We start from the raw sequence: 22139 nt of genomic DNA on the forward strand, positions 1-22139 counted from the left end.
CTGCATACTAGTTTAGTCTGGTAAAATATGGAAACATTGTTCCAGTATGGCTCCATCCCCACACCTCTTTGTGCTATTATTGTGATATAGATTGCCATATACTCATGTTATAAACACAACAATACAATGTTATAATTATTGCTTTTTACAATCCTGTATACTTTAAAGAAGGTAAGGTACGAGAAAAAGTACATTCTCCTAGGTGCTTCTGCAATCTGTGGCAATGTCATTCTGGTCGAAGCATATGAAGAAAAGCCCGCCTTGGTGGTCTAGTGATTAAGATTCAGCGCTCTCACCACTACATTCTGGGTTCATTTTCTGGTCAAGGAATCACTCATCTGTTGATTGTCATACTGTGATGGCTTCATGTTGCTGTGATGCTGAAAGCTATAGCACCAGTATTTCAAATACCAGCAGAGTCAACCATGGTGGACAGGTTTCAGTGGAGCTTCCAGACTAGACAGATTAGGAAGAAGGACCTGGCCACACACTTCTGAAAAATGGGCCATGAAAACCCTGTGAATAGCAACTGAGATTTGTCTGATATAGCACCTGAAGGTGAGAGGATGGCGCAAAAAGACCAAGCAGGGTTCTGCTCTGCTGCACTCAGGCTCACTAGGAGTCAGAATCCACTTGACTGCACCACCACCAACAACAAAAATATGAAGAAAATCTGGCTTTCTACAAATGTGGAATTGGAAAAGAGAGAATTATTTTAAGAGCCTTTTCAGATAATCGTGGATAGTCTCTGACACCAGTCCAAAACTTGACAAGTCGCAATTTTTTAAAGATCAGTTGCAATGTGAAATCTGTAAACAAATCAATGAACTTTCCATACTCTGTTGTATTAATAGCCATTGGGTTTTGAGTGGCTCTTTTACTCGTGCTTTATTTTGTAGCATCAAACATGGGTCACTTGGAAAACGTTCTACAGATTTACCAAACGCTCACACAGTTTTTTGTACAATGTCAAAGAATCAGATTCACCAGTATCATCACCAATTCATTATAAAAACCTTTAAGTTTGGGAAGCTGTTCAGCTCATGGCAGTGGATGTATGTTTCCTGAAATTTTAATTTTTCCCTGAAAGCTCAAATTTTACCATTTGTTAATAAATAAAATCATTTTATAAATGACACAATCACTTTATTAATTTTCAAGAAATGCTTGCCAAATGTCCACATCTGAATAATGATAGTATGTCTATAAGTTGTTCTTTCAAGAAAAAAATGGTGTTCCATGAAAAACGTGCTGAGTTCAGCTTGCAAATCAAACAATTCCACATGTGCTTTTTCTTGAATAATCATCACATTTCAATGTATATCAGAAGTGCTTTATGTGCACTTCCGATCTCTTCACATAGAATATTAAAAAGATGTATTCTCACGGGTTGAGATTTCATAAAAATAAAACTTTTTATGACTTCATCAAGGACATTCTTAAGTAAAACTGGCATGTCTTCTTTTATATTACTGTGAATGATTGGCAGTGAAGAATTCCATATTTAATAGTACAACTTGTTGTCAGTTCCTTGATTCACGATCAGGAATACTGTTGCTTTTGGACATTAGTGAAGATATCAACGCAGTGAAAAAGGGCAAATGTATCATTATGAAAATAGTTTTTACCTTGTGAATCCACGGAAAGTTCTCAGGAAGTGGAAGGTGAGAGGATGGCCCTAGGAGTCAGAAATGATGCAATGGCACTAACAACAAATAGATAGAGAGCTAGAGATATATGGATTCATAGATATAATTACTATACACACACTACATATTATACATATGTATGTGCCTCTAGAAGGGATATATGAATATTTTATAATATTAAAACATTAATATCATAATTTGTTAAATATTAGGTGTTTTTAATATTACAAAATGAGTATCATGCTGTCTGTATTCTTCTGAGACAGATATACACACTTTTAGATATATATATATACACACTTTAGATAGATATATATACACACTTTTTCCTTTCTTTCCTTCTTTTTTTTTTTGGTGAGGAAGATTAGCCCTGAGCTAGCATCTGTTGCCAGTCTTCCTCTTTTTGCTTGAGGAAGATTGTCACTGAGCTAACATCTGTGCCAATCTTCCTCTATTTTATGTGGGGCTCCTCCACAGTGTAGCTTGATGAGCAGTGTGTAGGTCTGTGTTGGGGACCCAAACCTGTGAACCCCAGGCTGCCAAAGTGGAGCACACGAAGTTAACCATTATGCCACTGGGTTGGCCTGCTGATATATATACATTTAATTAACTTTACATTGCTAAAGTTCATCCATATTGTTGCATATAGCTGATTATTATATAATTGTGTGAATATGCATCAATTTAGTCATCTAGTTCTCAATTATTGGGCATTTGTTTTTGTAAGATTTTTGCTCTTCTGAATAGTCCTACTATAAACTTTCTTGTAATTGCTGCCTTGTATATGTTGTAAACATATAAATGTTTACATGTGCAAGAGTTTCTGCAATGCCTTCCATCCCCCAAGATGGCCACATTCTAACTCCCAGAACCTGTGAATATGTTAGGTTACATGACAAAAGGTAATTAAGTTTGTAGATGGAATTAAGTTGCTAATCAGCTGACCTTGAAATGGGGAGATTACCTAAATGGACCCAATGTTATCAGAAGGGTCCTTATAAGTGGAAGACAGAGGCGGAAAGAAAACCAGAAAAATGGCACCTTGAGAAGAACTCAGCCCGACGAGGCTGACTTTGAAGATGGAGGAAACGGGCTATAACCAAGGAGGCAGAAGGCTTCTAGGAGTTAGAAAAGGCAAGGAAATGGAGCCTCCCTACAGCCTCCAGAAAAAATTCACCTCTGCCAACACCAATTTTAGCTAAGTGAGACCCAGAACTGTAGGATAATCAATTTGTGTTGTTTTATGTCACTAGGTTTGTGGCAATTTGTTATAGCAGCCATAGGAAGCTACTATAGGTTTCTACTTAGCAGCGGAGTGCCCGTCATAAGGTAATTATGTCCATCTTTAGTAGACACAGCCAAAGCAGTTTCCAAAAGGCTTGTACCAATTTGTCCTCTCAATAGAGAGTATGAGAGTTCCTGTCCACATTCTGTCAACACTCAGTGTTACCAATATTTTCGATGTCATCCCTTCTAGAAGGCTTAGAGTTATCTCACCACAGTTTTAATTTGCATTTCTTAGGTAATTAAGGAGCAAAGAACATTTTATATATGTTTATTGGCTATTTAAAGATCCTCTTTTTTTGAAGTGTTTATTCAAGACTTGTGCTCAGGGGGCTGGCTCCGTGGCCGAGTGGTTAAGTTCGTGTGCTCTGCTCTGGTGGCCCAGGGTTCGGATCCTGGGCGCGGACATGGCACTGCTCGTCAGGTCACGTTGAGGCGGTGTCCCACATCCCACAACTAGAAGGACCTGCAACTAAGATATACAACTCTGTACGGGGGGTTGGGGGGGGGGGGTGTTGGGGAGATAAAGCAGAAAAAAAAAAAAAGACTTGTGCTCATTTATTTATTGATGGTCCTTTTTCTTATTGATCTGTTGAAGTTTTAAATAAATTCTCAAATTAATAGCTTTATTAGTTATAGGTGTTGCAAATATCTTCTCCCACTCTTGGAACTGTGGCTTCTGGTTAACAGATACTCTTAATTTTAATGTTACAGTTAGTGCTATAAATCCACACAGAGCTCCCCAGTTCTGGAGGATTTACGGTGAGGGAATTCTATGGAGGTCATCAGTATTCACAGCTCAGGAAGTCAGGGACTGGTGGCCTGGGAAAGTGGAAAGGAGAACACCCTTTACCTCCAGAGAGCAGGCTGGAGGGGAAGAGTACCATGATATGGTGCCTTTCTTTCCCCTCTGACATGGCTATTTAACTAGCAGGGGCATTGTTTAGATACACATAAATTTTGTGGATGATATTGGACTTATATATGTGGAAAAATAAGTGCTGGCTCAGGAATGAAAAGAAGACTTTGAACTCTGGGGAGATTATTACAAAGAGGGGGAGCCTGCTGAAAACCGTGGATGCCTACCCCAACCGGCTGGAGTTCAATTCTGACTCAGGTCCTCTTCAGAAGGAAAGCAACAGCATTCCCAGATGTGACTGTTCAAAGTTCCAGTGCCTTATCCACCTTCCTCAAACAGAAGAATGACTAAATAGAGAATATAAATTATTAATACGCAGCCTTGTAGGCAAAGAGAGAAGATCATAATAGTTTTCAAGAGAAATAAGTAGGAAAAGATGTTCCATCATTTTTTCACTTAAGAGTTAAAGGCTGAGCTGGTTAGAGCTAACCTGAATTCAGAAATAAACAACAAAAACAAAGACGTGGAAACAGCCAAACAGCATGAGTAAAATATAGCATTTTATATAGATAGATTGATTGGTAGATATAGATATAAATACATAGAGACAGAAAACAATAAATAAAACAAAAAATTGTATTGGATGTACTCTAGGCAATAGAAAATTTAGCTGTTTTATTTTATTATCTTTACCCAAAGAAATTAAAGAAAAGTTGACTTCATAATACCTGAGTTCAAAAAAGGAGAAAAAGAAATGAAAAGGAAACTGTTGGAGATATATGAAGAAAATTCAGTAGAATTGATGTAATTAAAACCAAATTAGAATCAGCAAAACAAAAACTAGCATCTTGGAAGTGAAAAGGAGGGCTGATGTAAGGTAAGCATGCACTATGCAGATGAAAGGGTTGAGAAAACAAGAGGAAAGACATGGGGATAAATAACTTAGATCCTGCATATGAATAATCAGTATACTTGAAGCAATTAAAAGGAAAAAAATGGAACCAACAAATCTTTCAAATCTATAATAAAAGAGGTAAAAACAATTTTCTTGAAATGAAACCATAAATCTACAAAATAAAAGAATTTAATATAAGAACCTCCTCTTCCAGGTAGGATGGAAAACTTTGCAGGAAACCAAAGCACTTGCCAAAAAAAATTATAAAGTTTAGATAAAATACAAAAAACGCATGTTTAGAGGCAAAGAGAACCCCTAAAGCACTGAGGACTCACAGGACTAAGTTCCAGGGGAGAGGAGAAATATACAGAAGTGACTCAAGGATCTGCAGCCACTTTTTTCCTGAAGGCATTTGACTATTTTGCATGCAAGCTGTAGGCTAAGATTCCGTGATTTGCTGAGGTCTGGAGGGCAGCTGTTGGTAAAGAGAGAAACTAGTTAATTTTTTGTGATCTCATTGAGCTGGAGTGACAAAATTGGATATTTGAGAAGCCTCAAACACATGGCCATTTCCCTCCTCCAGACATATGCTGAATTCTAAAGTTGTGTGGGGTTGGAACCAAAAAGTGAAGCCAAAAACAAAGTGGAATTTTCCACAGTTTTGTGGTGCTGCAGGAGCAAAGATGAGAATTCAGAATCTTCAGGGAGACAGGACCTGATGACCGCTGCAGGCTCTCATGTTGCAGGCTAAATGTTGCAGGGCTGCACCCTATGAGTACAGTGAACTAGAGTGAAACAGAGCCTTAAATAACCGACAGTATAGCTCTGAGTATAGCTAGGACTATGATTAGATTATGATGTTTAGATCCCCATTTTCTCTGCCTAACATAAGAAAGGATGAATCCTTTCTGGAAGAAGATAACATCATGTAGAGCATATTTTTAAAGACATGATGTCTGGCTTTCAATTCAAATTTTCTAGGAATGCCAAGAATTGGGACCCTATGACCATAATCCAAGAGACAAAACAGAACATAGAAATCAACCCACAGGTGAAATAACTGTTGGAGTTAGCATGTAATAGCTTTAAAATACCTTTGGTTAATATGTTGAGGAATATACTGGAAATATGGAGAAAATAGAAGACATAATTTCACCAAATAAATAGAATATATTAGAAGAATCAAATGGAAATTCTAGAAAAAACCCTCACAAATTTGAAACTGATGATTTAACAACTGTTTAACAGTATATTAGACATGGCAGAGAACAGCATCAGTGAACAAGCAGGGCAATTAAAATAAACTTACTGAAGGGCAAATAGAATTGAAAACAAAATTGTAGAAGAGATGCAGGACACAGTGAGAAGGTCTAAGAGGCTCACTTGTAATTTCAGAAGTGGAAGAAAGCAGAATTGGAGGCAGAAGCAATATTTGGAGAAATAATGGCCATGAATTTTCAAAAACTGATGAAACATCAACTCATCAGCTGAAGAAACTCCTTGTTCCATAAGCAAGGCTAATACCAGAGAACCACAATTAGAAAAATCATAGCCAAACTGCTGAAAACTAAATAGAAGGGGAAAAAATCTCAAAAATAGTCAGAGAAACAATGAATTTTACCTTCAGAGAAAAAACAATGATAGTGACAAGTGACTTCTCAACAGAAATCACGAAAATCAGAAGGAAATGACTTTAAAGTCAGCTTTAAATTCTTGAAAGAAAATAATTCTTAACCTAGAATTGTATATGCAGTAAAAATAGTCTTCCAAAATAAAAGCAAAGGGAGTTTTTCTGTGGCCAAGATAACAGGGGGTGGATTTAACTTCCTGCCTGAAACAACCAAAAAGAAAGCAAACAAATTATGTGAAACAATGATATTCCAGACTCTGAACTTTAGTCAGTGAAGGATTTGTTCCTTTAGAGATGGGAAACAAATGAATTGAGTCCTATGATTTCCAAAGCTTCATGCCCTGAGAGATTTCCAGGCAATGGCAGAGGGAGAAGTAACTGAGGTGGAGTTCCGCAGACTCTGTGAGTTGAGGAGACAGATCTGAGAGTTTGGGGAGACCAAGGTAGCTGGAATTCATAGGATAAAGTACCAGAGGGGAGAGAGCTACACAGAGAGACACCCCAGAGACCTACAGAGCGACCCTCTCAGTATCTGTGTGAGGAAACAACCTGAGGCTGAGGGAGAGATATTTAAAGTAATTAGAGGGAGCACTACCCAGTGCTCATGCAGAGCTGACAACAGAGCTGACTGTTTCTGCAAACCTGATGGGAAAAACTCAGAATTCACAGGGCATTCAACAGAGGACTCAGGAAAGTCTTTCTTCAATAGTGAGAAATAATTAGCCCTAGACTGAGCACTACTCCAGACCTGCCTAACAAATTTTGAAAGCAAGATGTGAATGGATAAAATTTTTCCAAGTAATATAACTATAACTAGAACAAAGCTCTAGACAATTTACAGAAACTCAAAAATATCCAGCACCAGACAGGTGAAATTCACAGTGTCTGGCATCCAATCAAAGATGATCAGGCATGCAAAGAGACAGACAAGCGTGACCCACAATGAGGAGACACAGGCATACCTCGTGTTATTGCGCTTTGCTTTATTGCACTCCACAGATGTTACATTGTTTTACAAGACCCTCCACCACTGAAAAGATCATGACTAGCTAAAGGCTCAGATGATGGCTAGCAGTTTTCCACAATAAAGTATTTTTTAATTAAGGTGAATATATATTTTTTTTAGATATAATGCTATTGCACATAATAGACTACAGTATAGTGTAAACATAACTTTTGTATGCACTGGAAAACCAAAAAATTCATGTGACTTACTTTATCGCAATATTCACTCTATTGTGGTGATCTGGAACCAAACTCACAATATCTTTGAGATATGCCTGTAATTAATCAATCAAAAGCAACTCATAACTGACATAAATGTTAGAATTAACGTAGAGAAACATTAACTAAGGCATTTAAACTCTATTCCATAAGTTCAAAAAGCTAAAGAAAAGATTAAACATGATAGTAGAGACATGTAATAAATATATGCATATATGTATATTTCATATATATATAATTTCCAAATTGAAAATCAAGAGATGAAAACCATAATGTTTGAAATGAAAAATCCACTTGGTGTGAATTATGGCAGGTTAGACATCATAGAAGAAAAAAATTAGTGAACTTGAAGACAACAATAGAAACAAAAATAAAACTCACATTGACTAAGAATAAAAACAGAGCATTGGTAAACTATGGAACAACTACAATTACCCTAATAAATGGTTAATTGGAGTATCTGAAGGAGAAGGAAGAGAGGAAAGGCAGAAATAATACTTGAAGAAACAATGGCAAAAAATTTTCTAAGTTTGAAGAAAACTGTAAATTCTACTCCAAGAAGCCAAGAACAAGAAATATGAAGGCAACGATACCAAAGTGTATCATTATCTAATTGCTAAAAACTAATGATAAAGAGAAAAATCTCATAAGCAGCTGGTGGATAAAAAGACGTCATGTACGGATGAACAAAGATAAGGATGATGGCAGATTTCTCATTGGAAACAATACAAAATAAAAAAAAGTGGAACATCATCTTTAAAATACTGAAAAAAATAATTGTCCTCTTGGAATTCTATGCTGGAAAATATTACTTAAATCTGATAGTTTTTGCATTTTTCCTGAGTTTTTGTGAGAATTGGTAAAATAATGTTTTAGGAATTAAAAATTTTGGAGGAAAGCGCATTGTCAAAGAACCACGGCGTTTGGAGCCAAATGGATCTGGGTTTGAATTTTGGCGGTTGTCTAAACGTTGGCCTGGTCATTTCACTTATCTGAACCTGTTCATTGTAAAACAGGGAAAGAGCTAAGTTGCCCTAGACCACAGGTTTGTGGTAAGGATTAATTTTAATGGTATATGTAAGGGTCCTACCACATAGTAAATCATCAGTATGTATCAGCACCAGCCATTCTCAATCCCCTTCTGCCCCATATAAAAAATGGGAGGCTTAGGGGCTGGCCCCGTGGCTGAGTGGTTAAGTTCGCGCGCTCAGCTGCCGGCGGCCCAGAGTTTCGTTGGTTCGAATCCTGGGCGCGGACATGGCACTGCTCATCAAACCACGCTGAGGCAGCATCCCACATACCACAAGTAGAAGGACCCACAACGAAGAATATACAACTATGTACCGGGGGGCTTTGGGGAGAAAAAGGAAAAAATAAAATCTTTAAAAAAAAAATAATGGGAGGCTTAAACCAGAAAATGATCTCTACGGTCCTTCCAATTGAAACCTTCCTATGATTAGCACAGATGTGTCTTACCAAGATATCTAGGATATTTGCAACTTCTTGCCCACCAGGTCCAGTCAGCATGATATCATCATCAACGTAGTGGACCAGGGTGATGTCTTCTGGGCTGGTGAGATGACCAATATTCCTGGTGAGTACGACTTACAGCTGAAGGATTGAGAGATAGGATAGAGAAGATGTCTTGCTATTTATGTCAAACTGAAAAAACTGCTTCTGGGCCTGGTCCCGTGGCCAAGTGGTTAAGTTCATGTGCTTTGCTTTGGCGGTCCAGGTTTTGCCAGTTCGACTCCTGGGCATGGACCTAGCACTGCTCATCAAGCCATACTGCAGCAGCCTTCCACATAGAAGAATTAGAAGGACCTACAGCTATGATATAGAACTATGTACTGGGACTTTGGGGAGAAAAAAAAAAGAGGAAGACTGGCAACAGATGTTAGCTCAGGGCCAATCTTCCTCACCAAAAAAATCCCCCTGCTTCTAGTGGTCTTTGATATTTGATATAGAGAAACAATTAATTTCCCAATTTTATAATCTTTTAAAAGTTATGTTGGTTTTCTCCAATAAAAATGTCATGTGTGGAATATCAGCTGCAACTGGAGTCAGCACCTTGTTAAATTCATGAAAATCAATTTTCGTTCACTAAAGTCCATACACATCTGAAATGAGTTAAATTGAGAAGTGAAAGGAATCACCGTTTCTACACTTTTCATTTTGTGTTTCTATAATTTCTGCAATTGGGTTAGGAATATTCCATTTCTTTGAGTTTATGACTTTGGTAAGGAGGGGATTTTTCAGGAACCTCCATTTTGGCCCCTCCTGCCATAGTAGCCCTGAATCCATGGGTCGAGGGGTCAGTGTGAGGATTCTGCTAGGTGCCACATAAGTACGTTGCAACAAACACATCTGATGCCTCAAATCACATCCTCTCAGCTTTCCATCCATTTCAGTGACATCTGGAACTGACAGTTCCATACCGGCTTCTAGTCACTTCCCACTGACATTGTCTCACCTTAACCGTCTTGCCTCTTCGCCTTCTTCCCAGGGCTCCTCTAATGTCAAGAAGTCTGACAGGTGTGCACTGGGCCCACTTACATACACTTACATACAGTCTGGAATTGCAGGGGTATTCACTCCTCTGGAGCAACCTTTGACCAATGAGAGCAGCAGCTAGCTCTAGCTTCCAGTAATTAAAGGGATAGTTCTTAGACTCTTCTAAATGGTTCTTCAGAGGGTCTCCAGTGGGAGTGAGCCCAGTTTCCCACAGTAGCAACCAGCTCAGTGGCTTTCCCTTCTTCCCTGTTGACATTCTTTTCAGTTCTCCACTATGGTTCAATATACAGAACTGAAGAAATAACCACTGGATTGATTTGCAGAGCCATGAGGCTCAATGTCAGACGGACTCAGGCCATCACTCTATTTATCACCTGACTTCTATGAGCCTCACACTTTCTAGTGAACCACAGTGGGTCTTCAGAGTTAGCATCACCTCATAACCAAGTGTCCGATGTTTCCCCATAAATCTGTGTCATTCTCTCCCATTGCAGAGTAATCTTGGTGAATGGCTGCAGGTGCCTTTGGGAACGACTAGAAGATTACATATTATGTCAGAGGCATAAAATCCTTCCTCAAGAGGCCCTAACCTTTGGTCTATTAAGGGGTTTAAAGATCTGTGAATTGGCTCAGGTCAGGGAAGTGGGTGAGGGAGATAACGCTCCATCATGGGGACTCAAGGAGGCCTCTATTCATCCCATGTACTCATTCAGTTTTGGTTATGCAGATCAATTAAGAGCTCAGCAGGCTTTATTTCAGTCTTTGGGACCTCATCATTAGTGACCACTGCCAAACATCCCTGCTGTTCAAACCACTGCAATGATTTGCCAGTCCTGTTGCTTATTATGGTCACTGTGCCCACCACATTTCTAACAGTCAAAGGCCACTTTCTGGCCTTTGACTTTCCAGGGTGATTTTCATTTTTCATTTTCCAGGGTCATCCCTATATTAATCAATGGAGCCCATTTCAACCTCAGCATCTGTTGGCTTCACCCTACCTGAATAATAATAATACTTACATTTAAAAACAGATACATGTAAATCCACCCAAATATTCCCATTTTGATTTTCAGGTTTCCACTCTTTCTGCAATCATACCTTTCATATGAGAGACCTATAGAGGCTGTGAATTCATTTTATATTGTATTTATGCAATCAGTATATGGTTAGATTTGGGGCCAATTTTTGGCTCCATTGGCTCTGCAGCTACACGAGAGAAGATATTCTTTGTATAGCAGGTATAGAAGGTGTCTGGTTCTTTGACAGTGACTTAAGTCAAAAATATAAGACCCTGAGCCTACTAGGTTTTCTTATTTAAGTTCTTTTCTAAGCAGTTAGCCTTCCCATTATAATTGTCAATTGCAACAACCATTTGGTCTGCTAAAAGCTTGCCTTCAATAGCCACTTTATTCTAAGGTCCCATAGGTGATAATTAAATTACTGGATGCCACAAACTCCCTGTATCCCATTTTCAAGTGGAAACAAAGCCATTCAGGTCAGATATCAAACAAAAGCCAAATCAGAAATCCGATCGTAGACTACCCAGGACAGCAAAAGAAAAACACGTAACTCCAGAAATAGACCCACACGTGTTTTTATGGTCAGCTGATTTAGACCAAGACACCAAAGCAAGCCAGTGGGGAAAAGAAGGTCTTTTCAACTCACTTGGCTGTGCATATGGAAGAAGTGAATCGACCCATATCACATCACACATGGCAATTGTTTCAAGATGAATTACAGATCTAAATGTTAAAGCTAAATGATGGTAAAGCTTCTAGAATAAAACAGTAAAATGTGTTCTCAATATTAGAACAGGAGAAAATTTCTTAGATAGGACTCAGCATGTACTAACCCTGAAAGAAAAAATTGATTAAATGGATGTAATAAAGATTGAAATCTTCTGCTTGTTAAAAGACACCATTAAGAAAATAAATAAGGGGACCAACCTTATGACATAGTGGTTGAGTTCATGTGCTCTGATTCAGTGGCCCGGGGTTCATGGGTTTGGATCCCAGGTGTAGACCTGCACACCTTTCATCAGGCTGTGCTGTGGTGGCATCCCACATATAAAGTGGAGGAAGATTGGCACAGATGTTACCTCAGGGACAATCTTCCTCAAGCAAAAAGAGGAAGATTGGCAACAGATGTTAGCTCAGAGTCAATCTTCCTCACCAAGAAAAAAAATAAAAAAGAACAAAAGGAAAATAAATAGGTAAAACACAGACTGGGAGAAAGTACTTACCATATATAAATGTATGGTATATATAAGCAATTCCTATAATTTAATAATAAAAAAATCCAAATTAAAAATGGGCAAAAGACTTTAACAGGCATTTCACCAAGAGAGGTAAACAAATGATCAGCAAGTGTATGAAAATGTGCTCAACAACATTTGGAGGGAAATGCAAATTAAAAGAATAACAAGATGCCACTTCATACCCATAGAATGGAGAAGTTAAAAAGACTGATGATGCCAAATGTTGGTGGAGCAACTAGAACTCTCACCTGTTCCTGGGGTTGTGGGGTGAGTGGTGTGAAATGTCGTAACTACTATGGATATCTGGCAGTTTCTCTTAAAGTTAAACATACACCTCTTCTAGACCCGGAAATTTTACTTCTAGGTGTTTACCCAAGAGAAATGAAAACGTATACACAAAGGATTTGTTATGAGACCCTTCGTAGTAGTTTTATTATTTTTATAATAGGCCCAAGCTGGAGAAAGTTCAGGTGCCCATCAAGATGAGAAAGGATAAGATAATTGTGGTATGGAATAATACCCGGCAGTAACAAGGAGCTACTAACACATGCAACAACATAGATGAACCCTGAAAATATCATATTAAGCCCAAAACAGACACAAAAAAGTCCATACTATGTTATTCCATTGATAAAAAGTTCTAGGGCCGGCCCCGTGGCTGAGTGGTTAAGTTCATGCACTCTGCTTTGGTGGCCCAGGGTTTCGACAGTTCATATCCTGGGCACAGACCTAGCACCACTCATCAAGCCACACTCAAGTGGCGTCCCACATAGCACAACCAGAAACATTCACAACTAGAATATATAACTATGTACTGGGGGGCTTTGGAGAGAAGAAGAAGAAGAAGATTGGCAACAGATGTTAGCGCAGGGCTAATCTTAAAAAAAACCTTCAAAAAAAAGTCTATAACAGGCAAAACTAATGCTCCGTGGAAGAAACCAGAATAGTGTTTGACCCTGGCAGAAGGGAAGGAAGGTGGGAGCAAGCTGGAATTGGGAGGGAAAGGACTTTCGAGGTCTTTCTAGGTGATGGAAATGTTCTATGTCTTGATAGGGGTGTAGGTTACATGGCTATAAGCATTTTTAAAAACTCATCAAACGTTATACTTAAGATCAGGGCATGTCTCTCTGGGTAAATTGTGCCTTAATTTGACAGCAAAAAACTCTACTTTTAGCTCCCACTTCTTCCTTACAGGATTGGCAAAAAGCTGCAAGTTTGAGAACGTGCTTGTGCGGGAGGCAGAGCTCCCTTTTGCGTGCACACACGCCCTTTCACAGGAGCCTGGCCGAGTGGCCCGGCTGGTGGGGCTTCTCTGTCAGCCTGCTGCCCTGAGCAGAGGGCACAAGACACAAGACTGTGACTTCTCTCAGTCTCTTCCAGCCTCTGCCCTCTGAACTTGAAGGCCAGGTTCCTCCCACTGCCTCCTCTTACACGGAAAAGAGGAATTTCTTTTTAAACCTACCTTTTTCGGGGACACTAACCCATCTGCTTGCAGCCATATTTCTCTGCTTAGCAACAGCTAGAATTCTTGCGGTAACTGCAGCTTTGGCAAAACTTAACTACATACTGATTTTTCCTGCCCTCACCCACCTATATGTTTCTTTGCCTCCCCTCTCTCTAGAGTCGGATGGTACCCAGCTGTCCTCTTCTGATGAAGCCGATGAAGGCAGGTGTAGAGAAACTGTCTTTTCATCCTCTCTTTTTTCCCTCTCAGGATGCATCTGCAGGGAAGTTGGTGGTTTCTCCTTTTTGTTTCACTTTCTTGTTGTTGTTCATAGCTCAAGGAACTCCACTTACGGCAAACTCATAAAAACACACATCTTTTTGAATACTCTACTGCTTTTCCCTCTCTCTTCAAAAATGTGCTGAGTTCCCTCAGAAAAGAATGCCACTCATTATGTCTTGCCTGGTTGAAAAAAATCATGCTCATGGGTGATTGGGTGAAGGATGGAGAGTCCACCCACTGTTCCAGATAGCCCGAAACGCACCCTGGGACTAAGTTAAACCCTCACACAGCTGTTTGCTGGAACACCCTCCCAAGGCCAGTAATGTTCTTCCTTTGATTCTGTGCTACCCCAGTATACTTCTCATTTCCATTTTTGCTTCAGGTTGAGTTTCTGATGCTTGCAAGCAAAAGTCCCTTCGTTAATACAACCCATTAGCTGTGTGTTTCTTTCCCACCTCATCTCTAGGACATTTATACTTCAATGATTTCCTGATCCTGAATCTTAGCATTGTTACTCCTGATCTTGGAGAGCCAAAAGCAGAATTTATGGGGGCTCTGGACTATGCGATAGCTATGGAAGCAAAGGAGGGTGAAGAACAAAGATCTTTCTGGAAACCAAATCTATAGGTCTCAGGAATGAGCTACAAATGAAGGGAGACAGAGGACTTGGAATGCTTATTTCAAGAGCAAAAGAAATTTGGGAGCTGTGTACCCCTTTGGAAAGTGAAAGAAGCTATGGAAGGACACTTGTTGCAAGAAAGGAAAGAGTAGGTTCTCTGTTTCCGAGGTCCCTGGCATGCCCCTCTCCCTGGGAAGGTGATCCATCCAAACCTTTGGAGATGCCTCGAGCTGCAACTGGTAACCTGCCTCCAAATTCCAGGGGAACCAGAGGCCTTTTAGTGGGTCCAAAGTATGTTTTAAGCACTCCTATAGGTAAATGATTATTTCTGATGTAACGAATCATATGAGAATCTTTCCTCATAGCTTGTACCCCACCCTTGACCTTACTCCACAAACTGAGAAGGACACTTGGTTTTGAGGCAATACAGTGTTTAATCATGGGCATAATAGAAGCACCACAAAATACAGTAACGAGATGGCCCAGGATGATAGAAGCAGACTGTGCCCAGAGTCTGGCTCGTGCCTGTAGGGCTTTCCTGACAGTGAGGTCTCTGTGTTAATCCATAACAGATAATTAGACACCTTCGTGTACACTCCAGGCAGTTGCTCCTGGCCACAGCCCACTCCCCAGCTGACAATGCCCAGCTGGTACCATAGGCTGTTGTTGTGTTTTTTCTGGCAAACCAGAGGCCCCCCACTGTCACCCTAGGAAAGAAAAGTTGTTTGGGAGTCGAAGGGAGAGTAGCAAATCACTCCTATAGCCTATTGAGGTGTGGGAACCTGGCACAAGGCAAAAAGCACTTATGATGTCTTTGATGAGCGGACTGTTTTAATTTTGATAAGGCTCTCCAACTCCACGACTATGCTCCCAGCTCTGTGGCTGTCAGAAAAGGTAGCAAACAATTGGTCAAAAGCAATGGTGATGAATGACAATTTAGTCAAAAAGTAAATATCCACCATTATCATCATCATCCAGTTGCATGCATTCATTTTGATGCACCATGGAATGGTTTTGCAATCCATTTTGCCTCTAAGCACTTTTGTTGTTTTTCAGAATTCTTCCAATCTTTCCCTGGCCTTTTTACTTCAAATCCACTTTCAGTCAGCCCATTTTGTTCTTTCTGTATTGTTCACAGGAGCAAAGTAAAACACAAAAACAAAAATCCATTATGCCTCATCATAGGTCATTGGTTGAATATAGCAGGCATACAAACTGACATATACAAAATGCAAAAAATATAAAAATGATATCGAAATATTGTATTGTGGTTTAAAACATTAAATTTTAAACAGCTTACAAATTTTAAAACATCTTGAAAAAGATTGCCAAATAAGTATGAGTAAGCGGAACAGACATCATTGACACAAAAATCGAGGAAAACATATACTGCCTTTCATGCCCCCAAAGCTCCTGGGCCATTTTTAAAATTCTGTTAAAGAATAACGTATCTTCATCAAAAAAAATCAGAAAACTCAGATATGGGAAAAGAACATGAAGAATACCCATAATTGTATAGATAAGTAAATTTATATATAAACACACATGATTGTGTGTGAAAAGACTATTTCCGGTAAGATATGGTAACACAGTAACAATGGCTTCTCTGGGGAGTGAACCGGAGAACAAATGTTAGAGGTAAACTGCCTCCTCACTGTACACCCATCTGTACCACTTGCCTCTTCTTTACCACGTACTCATATAAATAAACGAAATAAACATTTCTGACTCCAACCATCAGAGGCAACTCCTTAGTCAACTATAACTTCCTACATCCTTGCGTATGCAAATATGCATCCATCGCTATTATTTTACAGAAATAGGGTCAGGCAGTACATATTGCTTCACAGCTTACAAAGATTTATTTTTGAAAATATTAAGTGACATACAAAAATGTTGAAAAGAAGCACCATTCAAAGATGTGCCAAAAATCCAAATACAAAACAAATAAACAAAAAAACCAAAAAACTGGCTATGGGTTTATTTGATTTTTTTTTCCAACCAGATTGTGGTTATCATGAACAAATTGCTATGCCCATCAACTTACTTTGAACAAAATTATTCTTTACCAAATTCCTTGAAGTCATTGGAAAGTCCCATGACCTTTCTTTAAAGAATTGTAATCGCTTCCCTGGAGATGAGGGGATCTACGTGAAAGATGTTGGGCAGAATAGCAGCCCAGTTAAGAACTTAAACTTCCGGAGTTAAAGCCCCCGGTGAATATCTAGCTGAGAGAATGTGAAAAATTTTCTTCAGCATTTCAGGGCTCAGTTTTTACGCTGATGAGAATAATTGTACCTCTCCCACAATAATTGTACCTCCCTCTCACGTGGTAAGCCTCTACTCAGTGAGCTCCCAGCATTTTTGTGAATTTTTGTTGAACAGGCGAATCTGCACGTGGTCAGGCTGAGCTGCTGGATTTGGAGCCCCATTTCTCCTGGAACTCAAAAGATGGCCCTAACCCCAGAAGTCAGTTCCCTTCATTAGAACTCTGGTGTGTTATTTATCTTGCTGGTGTGTCCTCTGCAAGGCTGTCAGCTTCACTGATCCTCAGTTTCTCCATCTGAAATAGGCCTGCTTCCTAGGGCTAATTTATAACCCTTTCATGTAATATTTGTGGAAACAGTTTGTATGCTATTGAGCATTGAGCAGGTGTAAGAGATGGTGATGGAGAAAATGATATTGCTAAGATTTACTTTGACCCTCCTCTCCTCCATGTGGTTCTAAGTGCCTTTGTGCGTTTGATTCGCTTGATTTTCACAGCAGACCTAAAAGGGAGGAACTCTTAGTATTTCCGTTTTACAGATGAGGAAACCTGAAAAGGCACAGGCACAGAGGGAAGTCACAGGTAATAAGTAGAGGAGCTGGGAGGGAGGCTAGGGGAGCCTGCACCCCAAACCATCACCCTGCACTGCCTCCCTTTGGTTACAGAGCATCTGTACTGAGTTGAATAGCAGCCCTCTCAAATTCACGTCCACCCAGAACCTCAGAATGTGACCTCATTTGGAAATAGGGTCTTTGCAAACGTAATTAGTTAAATTAAGATGAAATCTTACTGGATTAGGGTGGGCCCTAAGCCAATGACTGAAATCCTTATAAGAAAAGAAAACAGAAGAGACACGCACACAGGGGAGAAGTCCATGTGAAGACTGAGGCAGAGATTGGAGTGATGCAGACACAAACCAAGGGATGCCACGGATTGTCGGCAAGGATGAGAAGCCAGAAAAGGTAGGGAAGGATCCTCCGCCAGAGCCTCCAGCCTGAGCATGGCCCTGCTGATGCCGTGAGTTTGGACTTCTGGACTCTGTGAGAGAATATGTTTCTGTTGTTTTAATTCACCCTGTCTGTGGTCATTTGTTGCAGCAGCCTTAGGTAACTTATACAGAGGAGGAAGAGGGGAGCCAATTATCCTGGAACCGTGGGCCAGCCCTCTGTGGCAGCCCCTCTCCAAGCAAAGGACAAGCTCCATTACCTGGCAGGCGTCCTTCCCACCTTGAGGATTCCCAGCACACAGCATGTTCTTGGTGAGCATAGACATCACTTCAGAGCACATGTTCCATTTGACCAGCTCAGTGTTGACTTTATGCAGCTCTGCATTCACACCTTGCATTGGAGCTGACCCAAAGAAGAAGATGGGGAGAGACCCTGAACTCAAAGTGGTCCCTTTAGGTTGAGGTCAATCATTCACCCACATCATATCTTTTCACCTCAACAACAAGGGAACTGCTTTATGGCCCAGAGAATAACCTAAATTCGGATGGAGTGAGGAGGAAGTGAGAGTGGTGTCCAGGAGACTCTCGAGCCCACCCTCTCTGAATCCAGAGCTCCCCAGGACTGAGTCTTTATGGAATCTCAGCCTAGTGCACCACTTCTCACCCTGAAGAAGGTGCCAGTCTCCAGCTAAGGTCCTAAAAAGGTGTTTTGTTTAAATCCGTAAGGATGTAAAGAGAACCCAAGATGACAGGTTCTATCCTGGGGCCCACGGCACATAAAGAAGGGCTTGAATCACGTCAGGGTCCTTGAGCGGTTCATTACCTATGGAGGAGGTGAGTCCAACACTAGAATGTTCACTCCTTGAAGGTGGGGATATTTTCCTCTTTGTAAGTTGCTGAGCCTAGAACCTCGCCTGGATCATAGAAGAAGTTCAAGGACTATATGCTGTACAAAGCTCAAGGAACTCTAAGTTGGGAAGGTGGCTTTGTTTTAAAGGGCAATTCCCAACGAGGAATTCTAAAACAGCTCTGAGCTTTGAGACCATGTAGGAATCAATGTACCGCCATTTAGATACCTAATTGGAAGAACAGAACCAACTGGAATTTTTTTCTGCTCTGTTGGTTTTGAGGCAAGACACACTTACCAAGAAGAAAGACAAAAAGGCACATTTTGTGGGTTGGCTGGGAGAAGTAGCAGGGGTGCATTACTGGTTGACTCTATAAGGACAAGTTTATATTCAGTTTATGCCCTTCTCCTTAGCCTAGATCTGTGGTTTTCAGATATTTTAGCCACAGAGCCCTTTATCACAGGGAATCAGAACTGACATCATTAATTGGGACAGAGTTGATGTGGCTGACATTGGTGTGGCCTTCTTGGAACCCAGTCCATTTTGCCACCCCTTTGCCTATCAATAAGTCCCTCAAAATCCTTCCAAATCACCCCTCAGACTCTGAAAACCTCTGCATGGGTTATCACTGAGGCCTTGTTTAGAGTTTATGTTTCACAATATGGACATAAAACTTGCTACAGGAGCCCAGGAAGGCCCACAAAGGATAGCCACCACATGGACTGAGAAGGATCATCATAGAAACCTAAATGAGAACTTGAGGTCGCCAAATCCACCAGGCAGACTTCCCAGGGCCAGCAGAGCCTCCAGAGTTTGCTTCTCATGCAAACATCAGCCAGGGTGCTGGCCCCCCACTGGGTTGGGTTACAGTAACTCACCAGCAATGTCCCATCCAGTCACCCAGCAGTTTCTCCACCTCTGTATGTCAGTGACCTCTGAAAGGCAGATGGGTGCTTCACTGGCACTCAAGTTGAGTGGGGATTTGAGCAAGAGGAGAGCGATGTCATTATCCAAGAGCCAGCTGTCAAAATAAGGGTGAGTAATTAGCTTGTCCACTTGCATCTTCCTCAAGTTCTTGGTGTTAAAGAATCCTTGACCGTGTTTGACCTCCAAGGTAGATCTTATTTCAAAACAAAAGAAGGAGAAAAAAGGTAAGTGGTGAAAGGGCAAAAGATGAGCCTTAGGAGAAAATTCCACCAGTCTGAGGCTGTGATCCTGCGAGCTTCAGGGAGGGAGGCATCTGGGGCCATGAGCTTGGCATAGAGCTGGGGAAGAGATTCCTGACTGGGCAGCAGGAGATGGACCTGACTTCCAGTCCTGCCCTTTTCCAACCCGCTCTTGCCCTGATGGCCCCTTACTTGGGCAAATTCACTTGTAAATTTCATCAGCAAATGTCTAGGAAGCCGTGCTATGCACAAGTACTTGGGGACCTGACCTTGATTTGCAAGAATAGGGGGACTGGCTATATAACAAACACCTGGGAAGTTTCTCAAAAATATTGACTTGTGGACTTGAGTTAAGACAGCACCTAAGGATCTCCTGTCATGTAGCCAGGCCTGGTACCCTGCCCTTGGGTCCTAATCCCTTCTAGGATTCTCTGACTCTGTGGTCACTGTCAGCCTATGCTCTTCCCGAGTGAGAGCAAATGCTTAGGAAAGTACTTTCCAGAGGTTTAGACTAGGACCACATGCACTTGGCAAGACGCTGAGAAATCCAGGAAACGTTTGTTCTCCCATTTGGGTCCCACATAACCAGATGTAAAACATCTTAGGAGGAGAGCAGTGTCTCTCCCACCTGCACAGTGTGATGTTTGGCCACACGGGCGTGTATTTAGCCTCCTGGTATTTTGTTCTACGGCTGACAAACCTGGGTGGAGCTTCCAAAAAATTAACAAGCATGTAGGGGAAAATATTCTACCACACTGGTTAAAAAAAAAGGCTGTTTGCAATACTTACTTATTTTTGTTTATGAAGCAATGGGACGCAGTTAGAACCCACCACTCACTGAGGATCGATCCTCCACAGAGATGTCGCCCTTGGTCAAGAATACTCACATGCCATGGGAAATCTACAATGTCTGCAGGTTCCCCACCTATGATTCCCAAAGCTTCTGACTTCTCAGATTTGTCCCACATGTTTCGGCCACATGTCACTAAAAGCAAAAAGAAGGAAGAGAGAGGAGAAAACCTGGCCCAACAGTCAAGGTTGGTTGGCTTGGAAAAAACTTAAGTCTAATGCCCGTTTCTCCTTGCCCCCCAGCACACAGACAGCAGTGCCTTAGCCAGGTTAACATCAGGTGGGAGAGCCATCCAGTCAGAATGATGCCCCCCTATGCCTACCAAGGGCACCACAATTGTGAGAATGGGCTTGTGGGGAGCAATGGCTGCTGCCTTCACTATGGCTTTGATTCTTGGAAGGGTCTCCCTCTAAGGGCCCTTGGGGAGGGGGCACCGCTACAAGCCCTGGGGCTGGACCTTGCTGTTGCACCCCAGTGAGGAAGCCCAAATGAGAACATTCATTTATTTGAAATTAGACCTCATTGTCCTCTGAAAATCAGGGCCTTGGTGTGGTGTCTTGGGATGCACATTTTCACTGGCCTCTCCACGTGGGTGACACAGACACCAGAAACTCTACAGGCAAAGAGAGATTGATCTGTCCCTTCCTTCCTAGATAGGAAGATTCCCCTCCTGTGTTTCCTATTGTGATTACTGGCACCATCTTACACCCAATTTTAATTCTAGGGATCATTCAAGTTGCACCTTCAAAGGAATAAAAATTTTGGCATTTCCTATGGGATAGGATTGTTTTGACATCTTTGATGTCTTTCAAATGTCATTTGAGTAATGAGGAAAATAAACATCATAAAATCTAAAATGCTGAGTGCTTACTATTTTTATTTTTAACATTCTGTTTTGTCTAAAACACAAACCCCATGGATAACTGAAATTATTATTGCCCCATTTTAAAGGGGAGCCAACAGAGATAAGTTTAAGGTTAGGACATCTGGTCAAGACCCAAAAGCTAATATATGATTGAGCTAAGATTTGAACTTAGGCAGTCTGCTTCCAGAGTCTGTTCTCCTAACCACTGGGCAAATTGTTTTTAAACTGTTAACCATGCTTATATATGGGGAGAAAAGGCAGTGCCATTCAAAATTTTTCACAAAGTATAATATGAAAGGTGTATTTATTCAAATCATCTCCACACCACACATTCCACCACCACGTGTCCCCACCACTTGTCACCATCATCACACCACTCCTCGCTGTCACATTTTACCACCACCAGTGCACATTGCCATCACTGCTGCCGCTTATCTCTGCCTCTGGGTTTCTCTCCTCCAACTGCCCTGGTCCTTTCAGCCCCCAGAAGTGCCCTGCTCCTCCCTGTCTTAGGGCTCTTCCCCATGTCTCTGCCAGAAAG

At 40.9% G+C, this 22139-nt stretch overlaps 1 protein-coding gene across 7 annotated transcripts in view; it reads right to left on the minus strand.

Annotated features, from left to right (window-relative positions):
- Positions 1–22139, minus strand: part of LOC106782834 (serine protease 52) — a 64674-nt gene that overhangs the window by 36451 nt on the left and 6084 nt on the right. Inside the window, exons 2-5 of one of the 7 annotated variants that reach the window (XM_014737747.3) lie at positions 20673–20868; positions 19596–19738; positions 18130–18272; positions 15072–15364 (exon numbers count right to left, since the gene is read on the minus strand). In XM_014737747.3, the coding sequence (XP_014593233.1) occupies positions 15095–15364; positions 18130–18272; positions 19596–19738; positions 20673–20868 (752 nt within the window). In that variant the 3' untranslated portion in view covers positions 15072–15094. Of the gene's footprint in view, positions 1–15071; positions 15781–17606; positions 18273–19595; positions 19838–20672; positions 20869–22139 lie in introns of those variants that run through there. The other 6 variants (XM_070256809.1, XM_014737746.3, XM_014737748.3 and 3 more) reach the window with 6 other exon arrangements.

The sequence above is a fragment of the Equus caballus genome, chromosome 2 (assembly GCF_041296265.1).
Source record: "Equus caballus isolate H_3958 breed thoroughbred chromosome 2, TB-T2T, whole genome shotgun sequence".
Taxonomy (NCBI): Eukaryota; Metazoa; Chordata; class Mammalia; order Perissodactyla; family Equidae; genus Equus; species Equus caballus.